This window comes from Lissotriton helveticus, chromosome 8 (assembly GCF_964261635.1).
Source record: "Lissotriton helveticus chromosome 8, aLisHel1.1, whole genome shotgun sequence".
In the NCBI taxonomy this organism is placed as follows: Eukaryota; Metazoa; Chordata; class Amphibia; order Caudata; family Salamandridae; genus Lissotriton; species Lissotriton helveticus.
The window spans coordinates 937,470,248-937,483,247 of NC_136069.1; the positions used below are offsets into that span (position 1 = coordinate 937,470,248).

Here is a 13,000-nt window from a genome sequence, read left to right on the forward strand (position 1 = left end):
GACTACCTTTGCTTCACCCATCACGCCCATACACTTTAACCCTTCCTTCCCCCCTGAGTTGACCGAGGGCCCTTTTACGGCATGGAGGGAGGGCAGTTGCTTAGCTCTCACACACCTATTTCATAACTTTGACCCACTCACCTTTGACAGCTGTAGACAGGACTACGGGGTTCAGAAGAATGAACGATACCACCACGCTCAGTTGCTTCACTGGGCGCTCTCCCCCCAGGTGAGGGAGGCGGCCACTTGGCCTCTCACGAAGTTTGAAGTCTTCCTGGACAAGACTTCCTCCATGAAGGGTGTTATCACTTTTCTATATGGGTTACTATTCTCCACTGCAATTGCCCCTAGACCTCAATATACGTCCATGTGGGAGGGGGTCCTTCAACAGTACATTTCAGACGCCGAGTTGGCACACGTATGGTCAGACATAGCTAAGTTTAATCACTCTGTGGAGCTTAGGGAGGCACACATGAAAACCATGATCGATTGGTACCTACACCCCGCCAGGCTGAAATTGATCTTTCCTGACACTACAGATAGATGTTGGAGGGGATGTGGGCTCTTAGGGGACTTTCAGCACATTTGGTGGGACTGCCCCATTATCCGCTCGTTCTGGGAGGAAATTCTTACCCAAACTAAAGATATGTTGGGATACCCCATACCTACTTCAATGGCCTCTACCTTGCTGGGCCTTCGTGATCCGTGTCTCGAACATCAGACTAGGGCAGACAAGAGGATCATGTGGCTCAGCATCGGGGCAGCTAAGCTTACCCTGGAATCGGCGTGGAAGAGGAGGGAGGCACCAGCCACTTCCCTCTGGCACTCGCGACTATGGAGATTGTTGAGTGTGTAGAGGATGGCTGATATCGTTCTGGATGATTTTAAGAACTTTGAGTTCCGCTGGGGCCCGCTGGTCGCCTTCCTCTCCAGGGGCTTTCCATCCGCAGTGTGTCCCCCTAGCGTACGAGCCCTCCACCTGTTTCAACTGTGAGTCTCTGCCAATGTAGGTCTTGACCCTTGACCTCCGTAAGAAGCTACCACCACTGGGGAGGGGGGGAGGGAAGGGGGGTTTGATCGTATTCTGTGTTTCGTTACGACATTCCTCATATTGTTCCTTTATGTCACTGCGTGCCTCAGCACCTGCCCGCGGAAGGTATGGACTCAATGTAAGGTGACAGTTGTTAGATCTGCTTGGGGTGCATAGGCGCTCGGCCACATTGATATGAGGTCACACGCCCTGGACTTTCAGCTATCCTCCGCCTAAATTGCAAGCCGTATGGTATTCCCTATGCATGTCAGGGACTGCACCTCCCAAGGAAATACTCTGCATGCTAGAGATCTGACCGCGGGGAGCATTACCCGGCTTATCATGCTATTCTAGGGCTGTTTCTCAATGCTACCCCCTGCGTGGAGTGATGTGCGGGATTGTCGCTTGTTCTTTTGTGTTTCAAAAAATTTCAATAAAAATACCTTTGACAAACAAAAATGTAAACAATTGATGTACTTGCTCATTTCGATATGTTTCATTCTGCATCACCTCTTCAATGCGTTTCCTAAATTGTCACCCTTTGATATCCAGATGACTATACCTCAATCTATTTCTTAACCCCAGATTCTAAACATTGAAGTTCAATATTATGCCTAGTTCCTATATCAGAGTGGCATAAAACGTAGCCACATACTACCTGCTAAAGTTCCCTTTCTTTGGATTAAGTTTCATTGTATAGAATCAAAGGACGATAGGTTATGAATCATAAACAATAAACATTAATTATCTCACCAGCTCCAGGAAACGTTGCTCCAAGGCTTTGTATTCTGGTGAATTTTTGTTAAACAGATCCTCAGAAAACAACATGTTGGTAACCCGGAGACTAAAAAACACCACAAGAGCACGGGTTGGCATTGACATATTAATGCCATTTTCATATGTGGATAAGAGGACTCCAGCCATCTCTGTAGAATAGGCATTTTCATCTGTCATCATTATCCTCTCCTCTTGATTTGTTTCTGGTTGGTAATACACAGTGCCCAGGTTTTCTAGTTCCAAAGAGATGCCATCAACGTCTGGAATGACTTCACTGTTGTGCGTCACTGAGAGAGTGAGAGGGTTCTGCTCTGGTGGCTGCTCAGAAGGAACATTGAGCCACTGATCTTGATGGTCCGGAGTATGCACTCCCATAATTCCCAGCTCCTGTTCATTCAACGCGTTCTCTATGGTAGCCGCTGTAGCTACAGGGTTCGTAGTAAAGTCCAAATAATTCAGGGATGGATCATCATGAGCTTCGTTGGGTTGCTCTGTACTAGCCTCTGAAGCCGATGCTAGATCCGCTGTGTAAGAAAGACTGGTTATCACCTCAACATGTTCACCAGGCAGAGAGGTTGTGAGAATGTTCTGCTCTACCACGATGGTGTCAGAGGATGATATACCTAAGGATTCTCTTGCGTCTTCATTGATAACATTTTTGGTCTCTCTGCTTGTACTTTCAGTTGCCTCTTTTCCTTGTATCCCGACATCCATTGAATCAGTACCCTCGTTACCACCGAACAGTGCATTTGATATTTGATTTACCTTGTGGCTTGAATGGTTTGAAGTGTCTGGCTGTGCCACAGTTGCATCATACTCTTTGTTTATCTCGTTGCTCTCAAAATTTGATACGTCTCCAGCTTGTTGAAATGAACTCGTAAATGGCTCCAACAGAGGAGCTTCAGTTTTAGTGACTTCCAAAACAGGCATCTGAGATGTGAACGATTCTGCAGTTGCTTGCCAGAATGGGTTTGCTGAGCTGAAAGAGTCTTGATTTGTGAGAGCTAACGATGAATACTCCACCGACGTCTCCAGGGTAAATGACGGTTCAGTAAGCAAATGGTCCAGCATGCCAGATGATTCCTCTGATTCCACTAAAAGGTCAATCGCTGGAGGGTTCTGTGTCCAGGAAGCAGATTTCTGCTCGGTGGTCATCTCCAAGAAGGCTCGTGTGTCTGGTGTGGGTCCAGTGGCAATAAACTGATCATCTTTTTCTGAATGTTGTATGAACTCTGTCATTGGTGTCACATCCCCATCGCTGTAATCCGTGGGCACGACTTTGATATAATCTGTAACAAAATCCCCAGGAATCTCTTCATCCATGATCTGGACTGATTCATTGTCCCCCAACAGTGGATAGAAGGCGGGTAAGGGAGCTGCTGTAGTCCACGCCACGTCCTTTACATTGAACCCTTGTCCCGAAAGATCAAACCCTGAACCGGATCCACCTTCAATAAAGATCTCTTTCCCAAGATGTATGTCTGGGGGTGCAACATTTCCCTCTAAATGTCTCGAACCCATCTCCATACTGTTGGAAGTGATAGAGGCAGGGTCCAGAGATACAGCAGGCTCAGTTGGACAAGAGCCTATGGTGTTACAGTCGGAAATCAGAATCTGAGTAGCATCAGCCAAGGGAGGCAACATATTGCCTGCGTCCTCAATTGTATGGTGAAAGGTACTGTCACTGATTGCTGGCTCCTCTGCTGCGATTGCTGAAGTCACTATGGCAGTGTTGACTTCCATTTGTAATTGAGAGGCCATCGTTGGTGCGAGGGTGAAAGGGAATAATGCAACTTCACTGGAGGGTTGAACGTCCTTTGGCACAACAGCAGAAGGAGTTTTGGACTCAGGCAGTTCTAAAGGCAACTTGTTGCTGAAAATAAGGCCTTCTGACTCTTCTTCTCCGACGTCTGGAACTCCTAAAAGAAAAAAGAAAAGGGATTTAAATGCTATTTAATGACCTAATCATATACTCACAATGATCAGTTTCCCTGCAATCTTTACTTTTGTATAGTTGATAGAAAACACACATTTATCAGCCTGCAAGAGCTCTCTATCCTGTTCTCGCTCGAAAAGAAAATTGCCACATAGCTTAATAGACAATACAAAAAACTTGCTGCATTTATTCTTTAAGAAAGATTCATAACGCAATTACAGCAGACATTATCAGCATATAATGAAGTTATAAATGTTTTCTGAGCAACAAATTGAGCAAGAATGAATGCTGTCCTATCCATAAAGCTGTGTTCCTATTTCCTTTTCGAGTGACAATTCGAAATACTCAAGCCTGTTTCAGCCTGGACTACCCAGTGGTGGCTCCTCCGTGTGGGCACTTGGGTGTTGCCCCCTTATTATTTTTGCCTCGGGCTGCAGTGTCAGCTTTACGTGTGATTGGAATATGTGGCCCGCGGCTGAGACAACTGAGATGCATGCAACTCAGCAATACAACAGAAGCCCCAAGCCCTGTACCCAAGGCCTTCTGACTGGAAGGCTGCTCTTTCTCAGTCCAAAAGTGGTACAAAAGGGGGTGGTGAAGGACGGAGCATCTGAATCAATCAAACACTCACACCCAGTCAAAAGATCTGGGTTTAATCCATCACCGTTCTTTAGCCCACTCTGCCACCCCAGTTCAGACATGGCTATATGCGAATCAGTCTGACCCTGTGCCTCATGGGAACAGTCCAACCCGAACTGCCAAGCCATGTCTTCCCTGGACCGGAAACAAGCTTCCGAGGACCGGTTTCTGGCATTCCAGCCGTCTTCAGCCCGGCTTGCTTGAATCCAGTGGCAAAGTGAGCAAGGGACTCACGTCTGAGCATACCCTGCCACACTTATGGCGGCCAAAAGCGGTACAAAAGGGGGTGGTGATGGACGGAGCATCTGAATCAATCCAACACTCACACCCAGTCAAAAGATCTGGGTTTAATCCATCACCGTTCTTTAGCCAACTCTGCCACCCCAGTTCAGACATGGCTATATGCAAATCAGTCTGACCCTGTGCCTCATGGGAACAGTCCAGCCCGACCTGCCAAGCCATGTCTTCCCTTGACCGGAAACAAGCTTCTGAGGACCGGTTTCTGGCATTCCAGCCATTTTCAGCCCGGCTTGCTGGAATCCAGTGGCAAAGTGAGCAAGGGACTCACGTCTGAGCATACCCTGCCACACTTATGGCAGCCAAAAGCGGTACAAAAGGGGGTGGTGATGGATGGAGCATCTGAATCAATCAAGCACTCACACCCAGTCAAAAGATCTGGGTTTAATCCATCACCGTTCTTTAGCCGACTCTGCCACCCCAGTTCAGACATGGCTATATGCAAATCAGTCTGACCCTGTGCCATAAGTGTGGCAGGGTATGCTCAGACGTGAGTCCCTTGCTCACTTTGCCACTGGATTCAAGCAAGCCGGGCTGAAGAAGGCTGTAATGCCAGAAACCGGTCCTCGGAAGCTTGTTTCCGGTCCAGGGAAGGCATGGCTTGGCAGTTTGGGCTGGACTGTTCCCATGAGGCACAGGGTCAGACTGATTTGCATATAGCCATGTCTGAACTGGGGTGGCAGAGTGGGCTAAAGAACAGTGATGGATTAAATCCAGATCTTTTGACTGGGTGTGAGTGTTTGATTAGTTCAGATGCTCCGTCCATTACCACCCCCTTTTGTACCGCTTTTGGCCGCCATAAGTGTGGCAGGGTATGCTCAGACGTGAGTCCCTTGCTCACTTTGCCACTGGATTCAAGGAAGCCGGGCTGAAGACGGCTGTAATGCCAGAAACCGGTCCTCGGAAGCTTGTTTCCGGTCCAGGAAAGGCATGGCTTGGCAGTTTGGGCTGGACTGTTCCCATGAGGCACAGGGTCAGACTGATTTGCATATAGCCATGTCTGAACGGGGGTGGCAGAGAGGGCTAAAGAACGGTGATGGATTAAACCCAGATCTTTGGACTGGGTGTGAGTGTTTGATTGGTTCAGATGCTTCGTCCATTACCACCCCCTTTTGTACCGCTTTTGGCCGACATAAGTGTGGCAGGGTATGCTCAGACGTGAGTCCCTTGCTCACTTTGCCACTGGATTCAAGCAAGCCGGGCTGAAGACGGCTGTAATGCCAGAAACCGGTCCTCGGAAGCGTGTTTCCGGTCCAGGGAAGGCATGGCTTGGCAGTTCGGGCTGGACTGTTCCCATGAGGCACAGGTCAGACTGATTTGCATATAGCCATGTCTGAACTGGGGTGGCAGAGTGGGCTAAAGAACGGTGATGGATTAAACCCAGATCTTTTGACTGGGTGTGAGTGTTTGATTGGTTCAGATGCTCCGTCCATTACCACCCCCTTTTTTACCGCTTTCTCAGTCCAAGCCAGAAAACTTTAGAACGCCTTCCCATTCCACTGAAGAAAATTACACAACCAACTCACCTCTCAGAAGACAATACAAACTTGACTTTCCAAGCTTCAGACCTCTGAGGGACCTCTGATGGATCTTTCATATCTCTTTAAGGACAAGCCAATCAACACTAGAAACTCAGCAACCATTCTGTACAATACACCAGGCGAACCAACCATAGAACCATAGAACCATAGCACATAGATAGGAGTTCCAGCTGAATTCCATAAAGATGACAAAGCTCCCATAGAAACACACTAAAATATGCAAAGATGGGCTAACTACAGAAATCTACCACTGGAGCCACACACCACAGTAGATCGTCAATATGATTAAGAAATAATGGCATATGGGCATGAATAGCATGATTCAGCCAACACTCGTAAATAATGTTGGGGATGCAGGAGACCACAACACAGAATGTAATGTAAATGTAAATGTACAGGAATTTATATAGCGCAAATCACCAAGCGGTTTCTAAGCGCTTGCTTAGGGAACCCGTCCTGGTATTCCCCTGTGAGATAACCCCGGTAGGGTATCCACAAGGTGAAAGCCAGGCATCCCGCCGCGAGGGGCCGCTGTGGAGATTAAGCAAGCTATTGCCCAGAGTCGCAGAGTGTGAACCCGTGAATCGAGTAGGCACCGGAGCGAGAATTGTCGAGTCCATGGACATTTTAGGACTCAAGACCCAGCCGCGCCGGGAATTGAACCCTGGTCCCGGGCTGACCTCTGCTTCCAGGTCTGCCTCCTCTAACCAGTGAGCCACACTTCTTCTTAATGGCGCATAGTTTTGTATAGTCTTGTTATTTTTGTTACTGTATTTTTATTTATACACTGCATGTACAGCAGATTGGACAAGTGGTATCATTGTCATATCCTAGATTTGAAATGTATGTCTCATATAGCCCGGATCCTCTGGGTCCCCAAAATATAAATGCTAATAAAATGTGTTGTCAAAAAAATAATAAGACGACAAACCTACCCTTATACACTACACAGACACCTTAGACTGAAATTATAGGGTATGAAGTGCACTCAGCCCCTTCTCACACACCCATTAAATATGTATGCAAAAACAGCAGCCCTAGGTTTGTAGCACAATGACCAGATCAAATGGTAGGGCCTGCTGCAGCACACTGAACTTTCCCCACATAGGACATACTACAGCTACACATTCCACAAGCAACAATACTGGTGCTCCTGTAAATGATCTTGCTCTGGACAGTTTGAGTGCTGTAATTCTACATTAGTGGTAGGTACGTGTACTACACAAATGGCATATGACGTAGCATAACATAGAAATCCAATACAGGACAAACATTTTCAACCCAGTCATATTATATATGGATCACTGAAAGCAGTCAGCTGCCTTGGAGTTCAAACCCCTGACAAATAGGAGGCATAAGTGGAATGCCAGAGGCTGCCTTAACTTGTATCATCAGTCTTTATAGAGCCTCTAAGATGCAGGGTTGTTACACTGTAAAAATAAGCCAACTAAAGTTGATGTTGTTCAGCATTTTAACTCAGAGCAGGGAACCCCAATAATCCTGAGGACGTTAGGTTTCCCATGTAAACATGTAAACATAAGAAGGGATAGTTTTTGAAAATTCAAACTAATGCTTTTAGATAGGTCTCGGCCAAATCCAACCCAAGAAATTCAATTACATATAAAATAAGAATTCAGTGATGTTCCCAAGACTACTATTTTACCTTTAGCAACTTGCCCATATGTCTACTTCCATCCCGGTTTAGGGAGATAGAAATTACCTTGAAGGATTTTACCTAGGCTGCAGGGTAACATAGAGTAGCCTTAAAAAAGCTAAAGGTATGTAACCAGGAAGAGGGGCCGCTCCCCCCCTACACCCCGGAGTGTGCCTAAACTCTGTGACCCCCCCCCTCTTCTCTCCACAGGTGACCGACTCCACGAATTGGACCCCGGGGGCAGTCCAGTATAGCTGTGATGAGGAGGACCTGGAGCGCGGCCCCTTTAACTGGCTCAGCGCAGGAGATGAGGAGGAGGGACTGAGCTTCCCTTTAAAAGACGCCCGAAACCAGGACCAGGTGTGTCTATACACCGGAGGAGCGGTCAGAGAGGAGCAGAGCGGAGGAGCGGCGTGGAGCAGTGGACTCGAGTGGAGTGCGGAGAGTGGAGAAGACGAGACGGAGAGAAGAGGAGAAGACAGGAATCGCGGTTTGCCTTGGAGAGCGGGTACAGAGGGGTTCGACGGATCCGCCGGGACATATAACCCAGCCCGGACCAAGACTTCTAAGGAGGACGTCGCCGAGAGAGAGAACGACGGAGGAGCGGCCAGGGGAGCACCGGACCGCGGAGAGGAGGAAGACCCAAGCAACCGACAGCAAGAGGGGCTGCTGAGACAGGCGACCCCCACGATCCCAGGAGGGCACCGGACCCGCGATCCGCCCAGCCACTCCCCCGGAGGGGCGTGGCTAACAGAGGTACGGGGTCGGGTCACAGGGTGGTTGAGGTTGGGGAAAGGGCGACCGGCTGTCCCCTAGCGTAATGAGTCCCCCTGCACTCCCCTCACAGATCGCATCAGGAGTAAAGCACAGTGTTTTCCCTCACTCCCTTTCCCATTGTACTGGCTGTAGACACAAACAGATCGCTCATACCTCCTCTGTTTTCTGTTTCCCCCCCTCGGTGGAGCCTGGGACGCGACGGAGCTCGAAGTGCCTGGGAGGCGGAGCCCGACCCGACGCCGGGAGCCGGAAGGAAACATCAAACCCCGCCGAGAAAGAAGCCGGTCCCCTCGTCCTTTCCTTGTACGCCCCACATGTACGGACAGACTGTTTCAATCAACAAAACCTAGTCTGAACCCAAATAAGACTCGCCTCTTGCCTATCCCCACCCACACTGCCACAGTGGTGGAGAATGCGGGCACGGCAACCATCAGTGTAACCAATATGGAAGCTATCTTGGAAAGACTGGCAAAAGGGCAGGAACGGCTGGAATGGGTGGTGGAAAAGCAAATTCAGTCGGCGGATGCCGACCGGGAAATAATGAAGGCGGCCGTGACCGCAAATGCCTTGAACCCGGTGATACCCACGGTAGCCCCCTCGGCCGGCCTATCTCCCCACAGCATAGGGGGAGTGTCCCTGCAGAAGTACATTCCGGGGGAAGACCCCGATGCGTTCTTACTGAACTTTGAACGGGCGGCCCGCGCCTGCGGATGGCCTGTGGCCAAGTGGCCCTTCTTCTTAGCTCCCCTGCTGGTGGGAGAAGCGCAGGCCGCCTACCAGGTGGCCAACCCCACCGGGGACACCCCTTATGCCACCATCAAGGGGATAATCCTGGACCACCTGGGTCTGGACACTGAGGCCTATCGGATCAAGTTCAGAAAGGAGAGGGGTGTCCCTGGAGAAACCCCGAAGACCTTGTTCGTGCACCTGAAGATGGCAGCGGATAAATGGCTGACTCCCCAACAGAGTACCAAAGAACAAATAATGGACAGGGTGTACCTAGAGCAATTCCTGGAGGCTCTCCCGTATGCTACTCAGCGATGGTTAAGACAGCATCATAACCTTACGACAGCCCAGGCCGTCGAGATGGCTACTACCTTCACGAGGGCGCAGCCCCGAGGACCCTTTGCATGGGAACCGGAGAAGCCCAGAGTACTCCCGAAGCCCGAGAAGAGACCCGTGCGTCTGCCGGAGATGGCGAAACCCAAACCCTGGAGGCCGGAACCCCACCCGCATAATGGCCCGCAGTGCTTTGACTGCGGCAACTGGGGACACATTGCCAGGTTGTGCCCCCGGAGAAAGACTACCGAAGAACCCATGGAGGTCGGGTACCTCCCCCGAACTGTTCTGTACTCCGCCGAAATGGGACCCGCTTTTCGAGTAAGTGTGACAGTGAATGGGGCTTTCATTCAAGCCCTGTTAGACTCCGGGTGCCGACAGTCAGTGGTACAGACCAAACATATCAAAGCCTCCAATCTGATCCCGAACGATCAAGTGTTCTTACGCTGTGTCCATGGGGACGTCTGCCCCTACCCCGTGGCCCTCCTACCCATCTACCCCAGAGAAGGCAGACCCCAGAACATCAAAGTAGGTGTCTTGGATTCCCTCCCTGAGGATCTCATCATCGGGACTGATAACCCATCTTTCCTGGAGATGTTCCATCACAGTCTGGGACCAAACGCAGAAAAAAAACCCAGGCCCACTCTCTTGTCCCAAGAACCCTGGGTCCTGGACCGCAGCTTTAAGTTTGCCCAGGCCAACGACAACACACTGTTCAACGCTTGGGACACCGCGCAACGGACGCAAGGGCAGAGCCCCACGACCTATCCACGCTTCTTGGTCAAAAACGACCTGCTATACCGACAAGGAAAGAAAGATGAACCGGAACAGCTGTTAGTCCCCTTGGTGTTCCGCGAACAGATTCTGTTCTACTCACATGCCCACCTCGTCGCCGGCCACACCGGGGCCGAAAAAACGACCCAGACCCTCCTCCGCCATTTCTATTGGCCAGGCATTTACAAAGATGCATTGGAATACTGCCAGAGGTGTGCAACGTGTCAGAAAAAGAATATGACTCGTCCCCCAGCGGTACCTCTACAGCCTCTTCCCATCATCGGGGCTCCCTTCGAGCGCGTGGGCATGGACCTGATAGGACCCCTTCCGAAGACAAAAAAAGGACACCAATACGTGTTGGTCCTGGTGGACTACGCCACCAGGTTTCCCGAGGCGTTTTCGATGGCATTCACCACCACTCGGCAGGTAGCCGATAGAATGCTCGAACTGTTTTCACGAGTGGGGTTCCCGAAAGAAATCCTAACCGATCAAGGGACCCCATTCGTCTCCAAACTGATGAAGGAGGTGTGCAGGATGCTAGATATTCAACAAATCCGCACCGCGGTGTACCATCCACAGATAGACGGACTCGTGGAGAGGTACAACCGTACCTTGAAGACCACGTTGAGGAAAATGTTGGAAGTGAACGGCGCGGATTGGGACCAAGTATTGCCCCTTGCATTATATGTAATAAGGGGGCAAAAACAAAGCAGCACCGGGTTCTCGTCATTCGAACTACTGTACGGGAGACAACCGAGGTCTCTCCTAGACATGAGGAAGGAGGCCTGGGAGAACGAAACCCCCGAGGAGGCCATGAACACTCTGGAGTACGCCCAGAATCTCAGGTCCAAGCTGGGTAAACTGCGGGATCTGGCCTATACCCACCTAGACAATAGCCAGAAAAGACAGAAAGCATACTACGACAAAGGAAAGAAGTGGAGGAGACTACAAAAAGGGGACTGGGCTTTGGTGTTGCTGCCTTCCTCCCTGCAGAAGTTTAAAGCGGAATGGAGTGGCCCTTACCAGGTTGTGTCCACCATTGGCAATACCAGCTATAAACTACAGGTACACCCAAAGAAAACCCAGGTGTACCACATCAACCTGCTCAAAAAATGGCTGGGACCCCCTCCTACGGACGTACACTTGGCCGATCATCCTACTTCATCCACGGGGAGCACTCTGAACCAGCTCGTGCTCAATGAGGAGCTGCTGACCCAAGAGAGGAAAGAGTTGATGACCACCCTGAACCGACATCACCGGGTCTTCTCCAATCAGCCAGGAAGAACCTCTCGGGCCGAACACCAAATAAGAACTACACCAGGAAGAGTGGTGAAAATCAGGCCATATCGGGTGCCAGAAGCAAGAAGGAAGGGCATTCAACAAGAGATAGAAGACATGCTGAAACTCGGGGTCATCCGTCCCTCCAGTAGTCATTGGTCCAGCCCGATCGTGATGATACCCAAACCGGATGGAAGTCGCCGGTTTTGTATGGACTTCCGTGCCCTTAACGACATTTCCTCCTTTGACGCCTATCCGATACCCCGGATAGACGAATTGATTGAAAAGCTAGGGGAGGCAAAATACATCAGTACGATAGACTTGACCAAAGGATATTGGCAGGTGCCCCTGCGGGAAGAAGACAAACATAAAACGGCATTTTCCACCGACTCAGGTCACTACGAATTCAATGTCCTACCCTTCGGGTTGCATGGAGCACCTGCCACCTTCCAAAGACTGATGAACAACGTCTTAAAAGACCTCAAGCATTTTACATCCGCCTATCTAGACGACATCGTCGTGTTTAGTCCCGATTGGCAAACTCACCTGGCCCACCTGGACCAGGTGTTGGACACCCTCACCAAAGCCGGCCTAAAGATCAACGCTAAGAAAACCAGAATAGCCTTCCAGAAAGTGAAGTATCTGGGATACGTGCTAGGACACGGTATGATAGAGCCGCAGATCGAGAAGGTCCGAGCGATAGAGGAAACGCCTTTTCCTGGCTCCAAAAAGGAGATGCGTGCCTTCCTGGGGCTGATCGGGTATTATAGGCGGTTCATCCCCAGGTTTGCCCAGCTAGCCGCCCCCCTCACGCATACCCTCCGGACCACCTTTAAAGCGGCGAGGCTGGCAAACCCCACGGTGGAGATGTTAGAAGCTTTTGCCGCCCTGAAGAGAACCATCACCACGACTCCCGTCTTGTCCTCCCCCGATTTCAACAGACCCTTTTCCCTGCACACAGACGCCTCTGACTACGGCATCGGGGCGGTTTTGTCCCAAACAGGGGAGGATGGGGCGGAACACCCGATCTTATATGTAAGCCGCAAACTGTTCCCCCGGGAGTTGAAATACTCCACGGTGGAGAAGGAGTGTTTGGCCATTCATTGGGCGGTCGACAAGCTGGCCTACTACCTGGAAGGGAGATCGTTCACCCTGTATACGGACCACGCGCCCCTCCTGTGGATGGCCCGCAACAGGTCTAACAATCCGAGGGTGTTGCGGTGGTTTTTGGCCCTTCA

At 50.3% G+C, this 13,000-nt stretch overlaps 1 protein-coding gene across 1 annotated transcript in view; it reads right to left on the reverse strand.

Moving 5' to 3' along the window:
- Nucleotides 1-13,000, reverse strand: part of LOC144773831 (interphotoreceptor matrix proteoglycan 2-like) — an 896,924-nt gene that overhangs the window by 259,121 nt on the left and 624,803 nt on the right. The window contains exon 12 of the mRNA XM_078658926.1: nucleotides 1,784-3,726. Coding sequence (XP_078515052.1) covers nucleotides 1,784-3,726 — 1,943 coding nt within the window. The remainder of the gene's footprint in view (nucleotides 1-1,783; nucleotides 3,727-13,000) is intronic.